This window comes from Calliphora vicina, chromosome 3 (assembly GCF_958450345.1).
Source record: "Calliphora vicina chromosome 3, idCalVici1.1, whole genome shotgun sequence".
Taxonomy (NCBI): Eukaryota; Metazoa; Arthropoda; class Insecta; order Diptera; family Calliphoridae; genus Calliphora; species Calliphora vicina.
The window spans coordinates 74,931,329-74,948,729 of NC_088782.1; the positions used below are offsets into that span (position 1 = coordinate 74,931,329).

The window sequence follows — 17,401 nt, forward strand, 5'->3', positions numbered from 1 at the left end:
GGGTACCCTCTAGAGAGGCGTAGTTAGAAGCTTGACGACTTCGTGGTTTCCCCAGTCTAAATTCCGTTAATGGATAACCCCGCGAAGGCCATCCTAACATGGCATATCTACGAGGGAGATTCTCTGCCGAAAGGCATTAAGACCAAGCCCAGTACGGTCTTTCTTATGGTATTTCTGGAAAACGAACATGAATTGGCGCAACACTGGGCTGACGGCTGTGGTATTCTGGAACCTGAGTATGCAAGGGTGAAATCTTGCAGAAATGGCTTCCAGGCTAATGCTTCAGCTGCCTCCGTCCCTTTAAAACCTGGCGAGTCTCGGGGTACGTTCAAAGCTCGTCACCATTTAGTTGGCGGTGCAGGATCGGATGTAAATTCCCGACTTACACGGATCTGGCTCTGACGGAAGGTCCCATAAGGTCCTTTCGTCAACCCTCGCATGGACCTCACTGCTTGCAAAGGGACCCATGGGATCTAAACGTGACTGCACAACGAGCGGAGATAGCGGCCTTGAGTTGGGACCCTATTAACATGAGCAATGAAAATAATCAACAACAACAAGACGGCATAGTGAGGAGAGCAGACGATAGAAATGTAGGAAATCCTTTTGAAAGAAGTTCCGTGATAACGCGATCACCACCCTCAACAGTGATAAATGGAACAGCGATTACAATAGAGGATAAGGGAGTAGACACTCCACTTGGAAGATGCCCGGTTAAGACACCTACTATAGGCGCAAAGAACCAACAGGATAACGGCTCTGGAAATAAGAATGTTGCAAAACTAGGTGACGAAATAAACCAGCTATTGAATTTCCTAAAAGGACGTACTAATGTACACAAGGAAATAGTTTCATATGCACGTAGGATACAGGCAACTTATATACAAGTTGTGGATGATCTGGGTAAGGTATCCGAAAACCTTGGCGAAGTAGTTTCTGCTGACAAGGATACACAGACCGAACAGGACGTGAGTTTAATCATACCATCTGGAACCCCAAAAAGGAGAAGGGACCCTCTCAGTCCAAAAGGAAACAAACCGAAGAAGAAAAAAGAAGGTATTCCACAGAAGCAGGCTAGATATGCTATACCAAGTACAGCTGATATACCTAGTACATCAAGTATCGTAATAGTTGACCAAGAAGCGATAAATGAGGCAAACTCTAAATGGGTCAAAGTTCCCCCCAAGTCAAATAGAAGAATGAAGGAGATCCGACGGAAGCCTGTCCGACCAGATGCCCTTATTATACACACATGTGGAGAAACATCTTATGCGGACATACTCAGAAAAGTAAAGAGTGATCCAAAATTGGAGACTTTTGGCCAAAATGTCAAAAATATCAGGAAGACTGCAAAAGGTGAATTGCTACTAGAGCTTAATAAATCGGCACACCAAAGTACGGTTGAATTCCGACACACTGTTAAAGAAGTACTTGGTACATCCGCAGAAGTAAGGTCATTGTCGCACGAGGTTGATATTGAGATTAGAGACATAGATGAGGTTACATCCAAAGAAGAGGTTTACGAAGCTCTTGTGGGGCAGGAAGGGGAGTTCGAAACTTTGCAGTTTACTGCAATAAAATCGTTGAGAAGGGCATATGGAGGTACTCAAATTGCCACAGTTGGGTTGAGCGCGGCATTAGCAGCTAGGCTTATAAAGACAGCAAAGATACGCATTGGATGGGTCGTATGTCGAATACGAGAGAAGATCAAACCTAGAAGATGCTTTAAGTGCTTGGATTATGGTCATACAGCCGCAAATTGTAAGAGCCCAAATGACTATACAAATCATTGCCTACGATGTGGCGAAAATGGTCACAAGATCAAGACATGTGAAAAACAACCAATGTGTCTACTTTGTAGCAATACCACCAATAATAGCGACCATGTTACTGGAGCATTTATCTGTCCCCACTACAGAGAAGCGCTGCAGAAGCTCTTGGTACGAAAATGAAATTGATGCAGATTAACCTAAACCATTGTCAAGCAGCCCAAGATCTGCTAGAACAAAGTGTACGCGAGTTAAAGGTAGATATCGCTGTTCTTAGCGAACCCTACAGAAATTTCGATACACCAAGTTGGATATCTGATAGTTCCAATTCATCTGCAATTTGGTCCATTGAAAATAAGGTGTTACATAGTGCAAGGACGACTCAACAACTCGGATTTGTTCGGGCCTTAGTTTCTGGAATAACAATATATAGCTGTTATATCCCACCGAGATATTCACTTACGGAATTCCAAAGTATCGTCGATAACCTGACTTCTGACGCTAGCAATAGAAGACCATTATTAATAGCAGGTGACTTTAATGCTTGGGCCACGGAATGGGGGTGCCGGAGTACTAATACACGAGGCCGGATATTGTTAGAATCATTCGCAGCACTTGATGTGATGGTTTTAAACTCTGGAAATGAGCAGACTTTTTATAGAAATAGTGGAGGCTCTATAATAGATATAGCGTTTGCAAGTGGAGACATCTTTGGCAGAATAAAGTGGTATATTAGTGATCAATATACACACAGTGATCATCATGCTATAATCATGGAAATAGAAGATGAACCAACGACACCAACATTTACAAACCCTCTCAATGTAGGACACACGGGCTGGAAACCAAATTCCCTAGATAAGGATCTGCTCAAAGCATATATGGAAGGTACGATTCTGAATGGTACTCCAGAAGATATGGCGGATCAGCTAATTGGCCAGGTGACACATGCATGTAATGTTTCGATGAGGAAAAGAGGAAAAGGAGGAAATAAACCTCCAGTGTATTGGTGGAACGAGGAAATCGCCCAAATGAGAAGAGACTGTATCCGAGCCAGAAGAACATATGTAAGAACGCGTGGTAGACCGGGAAACGAGCAGCACCATCGAGAGTTCAAATTTAAGAGAAGGGCACTGAAATTGGCCATACGTCGAAGTAAAAGATTATGTTTCAATGATCTTATCGATGATGTTGAAAATAACCCATTTGGAATGGCTTATAAAATTGTGACAAAGAAGTTGAATTGCCTGAATAAATTTTCACCTAGAGAACCAGCTATACTTGATAGAATTGTTAAACAATTATTTCCGCGGCAAGATATTGCATATTGGGAGAACAACGTCAATCGAGATGTTTTTAGTTTCCCATCTGTTACCAGTGACGAGATAATAAAAGCTGTCTCAAGATTTGATGAAAAGAAAGCACCAGGACTTGATGGCATATCAAACTTGGTATTGAAGGAGGTTGTCATGTGTTGCCCAAATCAAGTACTCGGTATGCTAAACGACTGCCTAAAATATGGATCGTTCCCTTCAAGGTGGAAAAGACAAAGGTTGGTATTGTTACCCAAAGACAACAAACCATTAGATGACCCTTCATCATATAGACCATTATGTATGATAGATACATTTGGAAAGTTGTTGGATCGAGACATCCGCTGGCCTGTCAGATACCCAATATGGTTTCCGTAAGCGCAGATCAACAATAGACGCGATAAAAGTTGTAGTTGACACGGCTAAAGAGGCTATTGCAGGCGAAAGCTGGACACATGGATCAAAAGAGTATTGTGTGGTTGTAACGCTAGATGTTAAAAATGCATTTAATACTGCAAACTGGGAGAGGATTGTGGATACTTTGGACTTCCTGAATATACCGCAATACTTATTGGCTATAATTAAGGACTATTTTCGAAACAGAATACTCGTATATGATACAAACGAGGGTAGGAAGGAATGCGAGGTTACCGGAGGGGTGCCACAGGGCTCTGTTCTTGGACCACTACTGTGGAATGTGATGTACGACGGGGTACTAAGACTGAACCTTCCGGAGAGAGCAAAATTAGTAGGTTTTGCGGACGACATAGCTCTTGTAGTTGTGGCAAAATATACACAGGAGGTGGTGAGTGTTACCAACAGTAGCATCAAATTGGTCCAGTCATGGTTAAGCAGAATGGGGTTAACATTGGCCGAACACAAAACTGAGGCCGTATTGATTACTGGACGGAAAACCATTGAACATATTACCCTGAATGTTGGTAGATGCGAAATCGTAACCAAGAAGTGCCTTAAATATCTAGGAGTAATGATTGATAATCGCTTATCGTTTAAAAAGCACCTGGAATATGTCGAAACAAAAGCCAGGAAAACGTGTACAGCATTGTGTCGCATAATGCCCAATACAAGAGGTCCTAAATACCTACGGAGAAGAATACTTGCAGGAGTTGTGAAGAGCGTTATCCTCTATGCCGCTCCAATATGGGCGGGTTCTACCAGGATTAAGACCTATAGAAAGAAAATTAATACGGTTTATAGATTAGCCGCACTTCGGGTGTGTTGTGCCTTTCGAACGGTGTCGGATGAAGCAGCTTTCGTCATTGCCGGCATGATACCCGTGGACCTGCAAGCCAGAGAGGCGGAATGTGTATATGCTTCAATAGGTGTTGCAGATGTTACAACTACGAGGAACACAGCAAGAAGCACGAGCATTTCTGAATGGCAAACGAGGTGGACAACATCTACCAAAGGTAGGTGGACCCATAGACTGATCCCAAATATAAATATATGGTTAGAGAGGAAACATGGTGATTTAAACTACTATCTAACACAATTTTTAAGTGGACATGGCTGCTTCAAATCGTATCTACATAAATTTAGACATGATGTCGACGCGGATTGCCCAGTATGTGGTGACGATGTAAAGGAAGACCCCGAACATGTATTTTTCAATTGCCCGAGGTTTAGTGCTGCGAGAGTAAATGTGGAACAAGCAACAGGGAGCAGTCTACGTGTGGAAAATATTATTCCAGTAATGTTATCTTCAGCGTATAATTGGGAATGTGTGTGCAACTTCGTACGGAGTATTATTATTGAACTTCGCGAACAGGAAAAAATACGAAGAAGAATGTAAAACAGTGGTTAAGATGGCGTAAATATTTCCGAACCTCCTAATGTGAAGGAGGATGTAGGAATGAAATTTAAAACGATTGAGGAGCGACTGCTAATGAATTACCCGTCTTGATGAAATATTAACGTAGTTCCAGGATGGTGTTAAGGAAGATCGTGGGGCCACTAGTTGATAGTGCGCTATCACTACGTCCAAAAAAAAAAAAAAAAAAAAAAATGTATGTATGTATGTATGTATGTATGTATGTATGTATGTATGTATGTATGTATGTATGTATGTATGTATGTATGTATGTATGTATGTATGTATGTATGTATGTATGTATGTATGTATGTATGTATGTATGTATGTATGTATGTATGTATGTATGTATGTATGTATGTATGTATGTATGTATGTATGTATGTATGTATGTATGTATGTATGTATGTATGTATGTATGTATGTATGTATGTATGTATGTATGTATGTATGTATGTATGTATGTATGTATGTATGTATGTATGTATGTATGTATGTATGTATGTATGTATGTATGTATGTATGTATGTATGTATGTATGTATGTATGTATGTATGTATGTATGTATGTATGTATGTATGTATGTATGTATGTATGTATGTATGTATGTATGTATGTATGTATATTTATTGGTTTGAAGTAGAGATGAGCGATATTTCCATACCTGTGATTTAATCACTGTGATTGAAAAATCACTGGTAACAACAGTTACTGAATATATCAAGTAACAGGTACATTTAAGTCGTTCTTTCACATTTTTCAACATACTGTTAAATGTCGTTCTTTTATATTATTCAACATTCACTGGTAACGTTTTTAAAAAATCACTGGTAAGAAATGGAGAAAGTAACAGGTACTTTTTATGTCGTTCTTTTACGTATTTCAACAAGCTGTTAAATGTCGTTCTTTTATATTTTTCAACATTCACTACACCATTTCCAATTGTATTTCAGAAGTTTCTAATTGTATTTCAGAAATTTCCAATTGAATTTCAGAAATTTCTAATTATATTTCAGAAAATTCCAATTCAATTTCAGAAATTTCCATTTATATTTCAGAAATTTCCAATTATATTTCAGAAATTTCTAGTTATACTTCAGAATTTTCTAATTATATTTCAGAATTTTCCATTTATATTTCAAAAATTTCTAATTGTATTTCAGAAATTTCCAATTGTATTTCAGAATTTTCCAATTGTATTTCAGAAATTTCCATTTGTATTTCAGAATTTTTATTTTATACTTAAAAAGTTTCCAATTGTATTTCAGAATTTTCCAATTGTATTTCAGAAATATAATTAGAAAATTCTGAAGTATAACTAGAAATTTCTGAAATATAAATGGAAATTTCTGAAATTGAATTGGAATTTTCTGAAATATAATTAGAAATTTCTGAAATTCAATTGGAAATTTCTGAAATACAATTGGAAATGGTGTAGTAACAACAGTTACTGCATACTTTTAGGCGCATAATTTTATATATCTCTTAAAATTTTGTTGCATTTGCTTAATTCTGTTATTTTCCTATGTTTTTTTAACAGACGTTTTATATCAGCAAATACTATTAGTTTTTGGTTAACATAAGAACAGATTTAAGAATGAAAATAATACATAATCTATTATTCTTAACATAATTGTTATTTTGCTTAACATAGACAAAACGTGATCACAGTCACTGTTTAAAAGAACAGTGATTTATAAATCACGTTCACTGAGAACAACGTTCTTCAAAAATCACGGGATCGCTCATCTCTAGTTTGAAGTCTATAAACGGCTGACCAGATTTGCTTGAAATTTTTACTGTAAGTTTCTCTATATCTGAAAGGAACAATAGGATACTTTTTGTTTTGAATTCTCGAGTGTTTTGAATTTACTTCCCATACAAAGTTAATTTTAAATATCAAATATTTTGGAAACTATAATAGCTATAGTGATCAATGTCTGCATGAGCAATACCACCGTTTGTATAAGTAGAAGCCACAGTGGGCATGGCACCTCCCATATGATGATAATTAAAAAATATATTTGGCCATATTTTGGTGAATGAGCCCAATTTCCTTACTGTTATGAATTTTAAATAAACCTATTCAGAATATTATAGTACAGATAATATTAAACATACTCTGAAAGTTTTACTAAAATCGGAAAACGTTAACCCTTAAATCGTGAAGGTCAAATATTTCAATATTTGGAATTTCTAATTGAAAGATAGCGAAACATTATACATATATTTTTAGGACGATTTTAATGAAACTTTAGAAAAATGTAGCATAAAGTTTAGTATATACAAACTAAACCACTATGGTGGTGTAGGGTATAATTTAAGCCAAATGCTTTTGAAATCTGAGAATGATTGCCTTTCAAACTTATTATATCCAAAACGAGAAATGTGATTTTCTTGAAAACTCTGGAAAAAGTATTTTTCGACAGTATTAAACAAACTCATCTTCATTATACATATGTATGTATGTGTATAAAACAAATAAGTTACCCAGCAGTTCTAGGGGACAGTACCGAACTAGGGGGTCAATTTTCTCTTTTTGATTATAATGGGACTGTCTAATAGCTGATCCAAAGTAGTTACTAGCTTTGTAACTGGTTACTTGATCAGTTACTTGTCTAGTTATTTTAACACGTGCATGCAATAAGCAGGGGGTCAATTGACCCGTTTGATTACAATGTGACTATTTGATAGCTGATCCAAAGTAGTCAACGCTTCTGGTGGGTAAAATAAAGTGCAGTAGAAAAAAAGTGTGAAGTGACTTCACCATATGTTATTAAGAGACACTAGAGTGACTATTGACTTCATTCTATGTTACATGGGATATCAGTATACTTAAGCAAAAATAAAAATAAACTGTATGAGAATTAAATCAACACAATTTGTATAAAACCAGTTTGTACGAATTACTCACAAAACGTTTAAAGTGGCTACACTCCAGATTACTTAGAGACACTTAAGTGTCAATTATCTTCACGCTAGATTACTTGGGATGTATAAAGTAACCAATTGTCTTCTCTCTGCACTAAAAAATTCACATACGTGTCAAATGACCAAAATATATAAATTGGAGTCAGCCAAGTGATAAGACATTTGTGACAATTACTGTCTTTAAGGGATACATTGACTACTTGCTTAACTGCTGGGTATTCATTCAAATCTTCGACAGAAATGAATTCGCACATTAGCGAATTAAATAACGGTTCAAATCGACAGTTTTTGAAGAATAAAAATAAACTTAGATCAAAAAAATGAAATGTTCCGTTAACATTCGCATAAAGCGAGGGCGTACTGTACATACATATTTAAGGATACATGAGGGTTAAAAATTAGTTGCTTTAGCAAGTGTTTATGTGTTTCCATAGCAACATCAAACGTATATAAGTTTTCATTACACTAAGTAGAAAAAAAAATAGTGAATTCAGTTCAATAAAGTACAATGGATGAATTATCAGACTATACTTCGCCGGTTATTGAATTTAATGCATCACATATCACAGAGAGGAAATTTAAACTGATTGATAACAGCACTGCTACAGATCCTTCGCCACCAAAAAATGATGCGTCTGTAGAAACTCATACGAAATGTTCACAGGAAACACAAACTGAAACGTACCAAACATTAGCTGAAAATGTTGACGAAAGGAAATTAGCAAATTGGTTACAAAATATCTATCCAAATGTTGAAAAGGAATTGATTAAAGGTTGTACACCCGCCCTGGAGTCACAAACAAATGATCTGTCCGTAGCTGATATTGAAATACAACCATACCAAAAGCTATCACTGCCAGCTGTAACAAATTCTCAAGGACTCGCCATTTGGTTGTCGGTATATACTAACAATGCACCTGTCCTGGTAGTCACAACAGTTGCACCACATGATGACTGGTGTGAACACGTTGATCAGTATTTGAAGCTTTTTGTTCCCAAACGAATTGCCAATGGTAACTTCGTGACATACAACGAAATAAAAAGTATCCCTATTAAAGCCTGCCTGAAAAGTTTGTGTACAAATCCTTTCAATAAAAACATTTTTGTTGGTTCCACTTTCGATGGTGACATCTATGTCTGGCAATATGAGCAACAATATCAGAGCCGTGCCAAAAATAACATAGAAATCAAAGAAATTTACCACACGACTTTACTCTATGGTTATGCAGTGGCATTGGACTGGTCCAGCGAAAACACTTTATTAACAGCTCATGGAAATGGCTACGTTGTACAATGGCATCTTGGCAAAGAGATAACTAAAGAAGCAGAGTAAGTAAAGTTCGACAATATATGTATGTATGTGCATTAGGGACAAGGAAAATCATATTCTACAGATCAAAATAAGAAATTTTGCCCAAGGAATCATACCTCTAAAATGAATTCTGATGTTCCTTATTTTGACCCAAAGGTCGAATTTTGAAAAATAAGTTACATGGATGAAAAATGTTAAAATTCCACTTAAGTTGGTTGTTTTGTCAAAAGTTCACAGATATGTATTTAATATAAACTATGTATGTATACTAGGGTATTCAATCGATTAACCGTTGATCGGTTACCGATTTGGTTGCTTAACTGTTCGAATATTTCAAAATTGCCGATTTTCAAAAACAAATAAACCGATTAATTTGTGTCGATTAACCGAAATTCCTTTTTTTGTCACTAACATATTTTTTGAATTTATTCTTCCGTTTTAATTCAAATAGTTAAAGTAAAATTACATACTTGATTCGAACATCCATGAAACATGTTTAGTGAATATAACAACTGACATGATAATAGACGAAACTGAAAATGAGTCTCTTATAAGAACTTATCGAAATTATTAAAATTATTCAAAATCTATATATGTAAATCCAAAAAGGATGCCAAAGGTATAAGGAGGATTTTATATGCTTAGAAAAAAACTAAAAAAAGAACCGAGATATATTGGATATGCTTTGTCATACTTTAGATTTCTACAACATTTACAATCAGCGAGAGAGTTTTAATTTGAAAATAAAACCATAAAATTCGTGGTTTATTTTCAGTTTAAATGTAAAATGGAATTATTAGGTTAATCGAATAATTTAAAATTTACCGATTCTATCTAATCGTCGATTAATTATTTGCTCGATTAACCGATTAATTGAATACAATAATGTATACTTATTAGAAATTTAGAAAATACAGTAAAAATTATCCAGTAACATTAATTTAGAGCGTAAAAATACATTTACTCTCAATCTAAAAAAATATCCAAAAAGTACACGAACAACAATTTGTAAAAATAAGTTGTATTTTATTATAAATCTATTTAAAACGTTTGTTTTGTGTTATTTTACTTATTTTCTTTGTGTTAATTTTCAACTTTTTTGTTTTGTTTACATTTGCAACAATTTGTTTTAAATATATTTTTCATGTTGATATTTTTTACTGGACAAAAAATGTCCAGTAAAAAATATCATGTTCTCTATCTACAAACTGTCACTTTTAACACTCTCTTGCTCTCTCGTTACAAGTTTTTAAAAGTAAACGAACGGAATCCCGTAACTTCCAGTGATAATTTGTACAAATTATTACAAATTATCAAGTACGCGAACACAACTAATAAAGACTTTATTTATAGAGAATTATACATAGAGACGAGATACAAACAAACAAATGTAAATCATATCATATGTTTGATTTCGTTGTTGCAAGAGATACATAGATTTTTGACAATTAAGTCTCGTCTCGATGTTATTCTATGGCCGTATTCATAATCAGCGTTGCCACTCATAAAATATTTTTCCTACCAAATTTCAGATTAAAAACTACCAAAACCTACCAAATTTTAAATATTTGTGAAATGCTATTTGGATTCCTTTCAAAATTAATAGTTAAATTAAAATTATATTATTGTTGCTATAGCATTACCCTGAGGATGAATATTATTTAATTACTCTACAATCATAAATATGTCACATCTAAAATTTGTGTGTGAATCGTTTTATAATTGACCATAAGCCATATAAGGCCCATTTCTAAAACTTATTTTAAGGAGCATAAAACTCCTAAAAGTGTTGGTATCCCGACAAAATTCAACAAAAATAAGTTTCATCGGTACATAATTGGTCATAGCTGCCCACTTCTGAAAATCACTCCCGAAAATAAATTATTGAAATTTTAAAAGAAAAATGTTTTTGCTCACTACTTATTACTTATTTTAACATGACTACAATTTAAATAATATGTGTTATTATTTTGAAATATTTAAAATGTGTAAATTAAATGTATAATACGTTAAAAGTTTTAGTATTGCAAGGCCTTTGGCATTTTTTGAACTGAACACTACTAAATTACACATTTACTTGACTAAACTAAAAATTTAAGATAATTCTGTCTTCATATTTTATAAATAATTTTATTATTTTGGATTAACATAGTTTTTTTGTTAAGTTTTTTGTTAATTTGTTCTTAAAAATATATATTCAAAAAACCTACCAAAATGCGACAAAAATCGGAACAAACCAACCAAACTACCAAAAGTCAATTTGTTAACATAAAACTACCAATTTTGGTCCAATTGGACCAAAGCGGCAACGCTGTTCATAATCAATTTTTAAATTTATGAAAGGTTTATAAAACAAATTTTTTATGGAAATTTAGTTTTATAAACCTTTTTTGAAAATAAAAACTGATTATGAATATGTGGATAAGAAAAAAAGAACCAAATACAGAAAGAAATATGTATGAACGAGGATTTTCTTTTTACAATAGATATCAAATAAAAGCGCCTGTCAATGCATCTACGGAAATATGTACATTACTTGCTCTAAGTATCAATCATTTTGTCGTTGGGACTAAAGATGGTTCAGTTTTTTACTGTACGAGTTCGAGTTTGTCTACTGTAAAACGTCACTTGGAAATTGTGGCTCTAAAAAAACATTTATTTATGACATCAACACTTTTAAAGACCCATGTAAACGGACACATTATGGTGATTAGTTGTGACTTAAGTGGCCAAGTTTATTTTCACGATTTACGGAATTCGAATGATGTAAGTATCAATAATAAATCAGTATAAATAAGTACATATTGTTCATTTCTGAGAAGATAGTAGTAACATAAATACAACGGTTTTAGTAAAATTGATTGATGAAAAAAAATAATTTGATTAGATTTGAATTTGAACATTCAATGGTTGAATGAATTCTATTAAGAATTAATTCATTCATTAATTATTCATATAAAAGCCTATCGAATATATCGTCATATGAAATGCAAAATAACGTAACATCACTTTTCATAAGTTTATAGGAGAAGCAAATAACGGTAAAAAATGAATTACATTGAAACTAGAATTATATTTCATAAAAAAATGTTTTTTTCAAAGTACACTTTATGCTATTTATTCTTACGTTATTTTATACATCAATATATGTAAATTTCTATGAAAAAATGAAAACTTAAATAAAATTATTTTTTTAATTTAAAATAAAAGCCGTTATACATAGATATTTTGATATTTTATACTACTTATTTAAACTAAAAAAATGTACTTCATTAAATTTTCGTAAAGACTGCAAAAATATTCAATTGCAACAAAGTTATTTAAAAAATTACTCAAAGCGTATACGTTATTTTGTTGAAGAAAATTATGTACATACTTGATGATACTTTGGCTGACTTCATTAACGAAGTTTGCAAAGCAACACTGCAATGCATAGTGTTCATAAACGCAATAGATTTGGTTTTTGCAATGTCGCAAGTTCATTATTGTATGGCAATGCTTTTCAATGCGCAACAACTGTGAAATTTGTGAACAGTTTTTATTTATGATTCTTTATAAAACATTTATACGTTCATGAATGTCACAAAGTATTGCTTTACCTTGTAATTGCTTTGCATTACTGCGTTTATGAAGTCAGCCTTTATTTTGAATTGTGGTTATAAATTGTGGTTGGCGTAAAACGTTTACGCCAACCACGATAAAGGTGATTATTAATATTATTTCTTCAAAAGGATACTGATACAACTGTTACACAAATACCTTTGCCATTTACAAATACCATTGCCTGTTCCCGTGATGGAAATTTTATTTATTCTCCTGGCCAAGATGGTTCTCTTGAGTATTATAGGTGAATGAATATTCATAAGCTTAAGAAAAAACTTATACATAAATATTTTTTATCACAACTTCTATTTTAAAGGCTAAATAACGGGTTACAAAACACTGTGAAGGGAGCATTGAAAGGTAAAGGAAATTTCATCAAATCAAGTGACAATGGGTAAGAAGGCTCAATTAAAACATTTCAAATTTCCATTATTTTATGTTTATATATTTTCAGATGTTGGTTAATAACAGGACTATACGAAAACGAATTTCAAATATTTTCAATAGAATCCTGAAGTTTTTAATTTATTTTGTAAATAATTTTATTTAAATGAAACTCATTTAATTGCTTAATAAAAATATAAAATTGACATAGTTAGTGGTAGTGTAAAATTATTCACTAAGTTTTTTTATGTTTAGTGATGAATTGAAAAATATAAGCCTCACTCAATAATAGTGATAGTGTAGTTAAAAATTTTTAACTAAAAATATTTTGAAAATAGTTAAAATATTTTTTTTGCAACCTAATGAAATAATTTTTTCTATACTAAAATTTTTAGTTAAAAAATATATATATATTTTTGAAAAATAGACAAAATCCCCTATCCATTGATATATAACATTTCTACCTTATGTTTTTTTCGTGGCAAATAAATTAGGGAAAACTTAACAACTCGCAGAGAATTTACCTAACATAGAAATTCTTAAAAAAGTATGTTGCTTACATAACAGCATTTTTATGAATGTAAATAACAGTGTTAGATAAATTCTCTGCGAGTTGTTAAGTTTTCCCTAATTTATTTGCCACGTAAATAATATAAGGAAGACATGTTTTTTTTTAATATTTATTATAATTAAAATTACAATAAATCTAAAGTTAAAAAGCACTAGCAACATAGGCTATCAATGAATAGGGGATTTTGTCTATTTTTTCAAAAATATATATAACATTTGACAATTAAAAAATTTATGGAATAGTTTTTTTTTGAAAAATATGACAAAAATTGCATTTTATTGAGTTTTTCCAAAGATACAAATTTTTCAATCGAAATTAAATTTTTATTTATCAGGTATGTTCTGCAAATCACATTTTATAGAAGTGGTTTGAAACCACAAAAATGGTGTTCTGTGCACATAATTTTGTGATTTTAAAACGTTCAGCTAAGTGGCTGTCGATTTCAAATCACTTAAATGAATAATTCGATTTGCTCCTTAATCATTTATGTATTAAAATTAGATATTTATCAAATTTTTAAAAAGGTGTCTTCTGCTGTAAAAAGTTAGTTCATTTTTGTGATTTTCTATTTCTGATTTAGTTGTTGGACAATACAAAGCAGCTTGCCAGATTAACAAATATAATTAATTTGACGAAAAATATAATTAATTTATATATGTAAGTTAACTAACAATTTAAAATCTAAATTAATTTATTTTTTTAAGTTTATTGATTGATAACAGTCAAAAATTTAATAGTTTTTTGTGTAAATTTAAAAATATTAAATGGCAACAATATTTTTTTTTGAACAATGTTGTCTTGTGATTTCGGATTTTAAAATCACACCGAAAAATTCTAAAATGTGTGATTTACAGAACAGGCACAAATCACACGTGTGATTTGAAAACGATTAGTGATTTGAAATCACGTGGATTTAAGAACAGACCTGTATTAATAGTTTTTAATAAAATTTTACAGTTATATAGATTTTGCCATTGAAAATAGAAAACTAAAAACAAATTTTGAAATTTGTAATCAGGAATCCCCAAAAAAGTTGAAAAATCCCAAAAATGGGATTTTTTAGGTTTTTGGCTTTAATATCCATACCATGGCTGGGGTTATCGAAACCCATTACAAAACAATTGAAAACATATTTGGCCATTTAAACTGGGTTACAAGATTTTGATATCGAGTATGCGATTTGAGAATTTTTGCCCTAAAGTTGAATTTTACATAAAAAATAGGCGTGTCAATAATTTTCATATTTGTTTTCATTTAAAATATTTAATGTAAAGTTAGCTTTTCAAAAAGTATAAATTTCTAATACATCTTTTTAGAAATTTTTATATAACTTAAAAAGAAAAAAAGTACTTTTTTCCCAAAAACTAGCGAAAAATCGCCTTTTTTTAAATCTTTAAATTCAAATGCTTATAACTTTTGACTCAGTTACGAGTTTTGAACAATTCTTTTTTGTTTGACATATACATTTGTTATTAGTAGGGGGCGGATTTTCATGCATTTATTATTGGAAAATATGCACCTAAAATATGCTTCAAAAAAATCAAAATATGATCTAAAAATTTAAAAAATATGCACTTATATTTTTGTGCAGAAACAAAAAATAATTAAGTATGGATTTTGAAATGTCCAAAAAATACAAAACATTGTTGCCAGCAGTTAGAACTCTTTAAATTATACCAGGAATTAAACAATTAAAGTTCCAAAAATATTTTTAAAATAACTTTTCTTCTGGAAAACGATGCATATTTATATTAATTGTAATATCTTCTTATGAATACTTGTATAAAGCCATAGAGCTTCTATATTGTGACTTTCCTTTTAAAATCATCAATATTTTGATCGTGCTGTAAAGTAGCATCCAACCTTAATTTTTATCTTGTAATAACCCAGCAATTAAGCAATTAGTACTGCTTGGAAATGACTGTCAGGAGCGGTTACTGTGTAGGTGAAGTTACAAAATCTTTCGATTACGAAATCTCTTATAAATCGAATTTGCAATGAAAACAAATATGTATGTTTTCTACACATTTAATGAATTTTTGATACTAAACTTGTTTGAAGAAAAATGTTTTGAAATGATTATTTTCAATTATTGATAGAGAAATGAAGAACTTAATGCCAGTTTCTCGATGTCGAAAGAAGTTAGTCGATAAAATTTATTGCTATTTCTATAACAAATTCGACAAAAAAAATTTTGTCGAAACCATGTATTGCCCATTAACGACAAAAATTTATATTTTTATTAAAAGTTGGCATAATATGCATACAAATATGCATTTTGAAGTAAAATATAACAAAATATGCATTATCAATAAAATATGCAAAAATATGCACTAACAAATCGATGCCATTTTGCAGCAAAATGTGAGATTCGGATAGATAATTAGTCTACATTGTATTTGCAAGTTCGAGAAAAAACATGCATTTGCATATAAATCCGCCCCCTAGTTATTAGTCTAATAAAAGAAAAATGGAAATATTTGGACCTGCTGTTATCAAATAACCGGAGTAGGGTGGGTAAAAATATTGAAAATTTAATATTCAAATGCGTATATCTCCTAAGTTATAAGAGATAATTGATAGCTATGACGAGGTTTTTTGTAGTGCTCGATGAGAAGATTCTATATGTGTAAGTTTAAAACTTAAGCTAGACAATACTTCTTCTTTGCGTATGTCAAATTTTATTCAAATCGGACTAAGGGTTTAGAAGTTACAGATTTATTTCCCTCTTTTTTTCCTCATACCACTGTGAGACGGTGTCCTCCCCAAATTAGATTTGTGAATTTGTAATCCTCTGGATATACCTGATAAATTTGTATCATGATAAACTTCAAAATGGTTGTCTAGATAAAAAATTATCAGGTATAGTCCACATTTATAAGTATTATTGCTTCGTTATGATAAAATTGGATGAGAGTTTAAATTTTGGACAGCATATATCTGAGATTTCGGCTAAAGTGTGTTATAAACTGCGAGCTTTGTACAATTTAGGATGCTACCTACCGCTCAGGGTAAGGATCAACTTGGCGCATTCACTTTTGATGCCGCATATTCGGTACTGTTTAGAGATATACTGCGGAACAACGGGGAATCAACTAAGGCGGTTACGTTTAGTATTCAACAGAATAATCAGATATGTGTTTAATGTAAATTTCAGGGATCATGTATCCGGATACTCATTACAGTTTTTATCTTGTTCTTTTCGGGATTTCATAAGTGTTCATAATTTGATTGTTATGTATCGTATAATGAGGGCTGAATCACCAACATGTATTTTCAGTTTATTTAGGTTATCTCATTCTACTCGGAATCCTTGTTTAATGCTGCCCAGGATATCTAATTCGACATTTGAGAGATCATTTTTAATAAGGACGTGCAGATTATGGAACTCACTTCCAATTGAATTGAGAAATTTCAGTTTTACTATTTCAGTCATTAAACGAAATTTTTTGGATAATTTTAAGTAATGAGCTATTTTTTCCACAATAGATTTATTATATATGTACATAGTTACAAAATAGTATTATATTTTTAATTTATTTATATTTACATGAATATTGCAATTTATACTATATTAATCATATATGGCCCATTTGGGCTCGATTAAATAAAAATAAATGAAATGAAAAAAAAAATTGTTAGTGCTTTTGCTTAGACAACTTTGTCTTGACAACAAATGTCATTTAT

The 17,401-nt window shown here is 32.0% G+C and overlaps 1 protein-coding gene across 1 annotated transcript; it reads left to right on the forward strand.

The window, feature by feature from the left end:
• Positions 1-13,346, forward strand: LOC135955850 (uncharacterized). Its single transcript, XM_065506218.1, has 6 exons — positions 1-19; positions 8,339-9,173; positions 11,643-11,922; positions 12,888-13,003; positions 13,076-13,153; positions 13,214-13,346. The coding sequence occupies exons 2-6, from the start codon at positions 8,353-8,355 to the stop codon at positions 13,272-13,274; spliced, it is 1,356 nt and encodes a 451-aa protein (XP_065362290.1). The 5' UTR covers positions 1-19; positions 8,339-8,352; the 3' UTR covers positions 13,275-13,346.
• The last annotated feature ends 4,055 nt before the right edge of the window (positions 13,347-17,401 follow it).

What these genes read in the sequence shown, in the direction of transcription:
- LOC135955850 (XM_065506218.1), top strand. Translation starts at nt 8,353, where the DNA reads ATGGATGAATTATCAGACTATACTTCGCCGGTTATTGAATTTAATGCA. An exon ending in ATTTACGGAATTCGAATGAT is followed by an intron (nt 11,923 to 12,887) that starts GTAAGTATCAAT and finishes TTTCTTCAAAAG; the next exon opens with GATACTGATACAACTGTTAC. An exon ending in GGTTCTCTTGAGTATTATAG is followed by an intron (nt 13,004 to 13,075) that starts GTGAATGAATAT and finishes TCTATTTTAAAG; the next exon opens with GCTAAATAACGGGTTACAAA.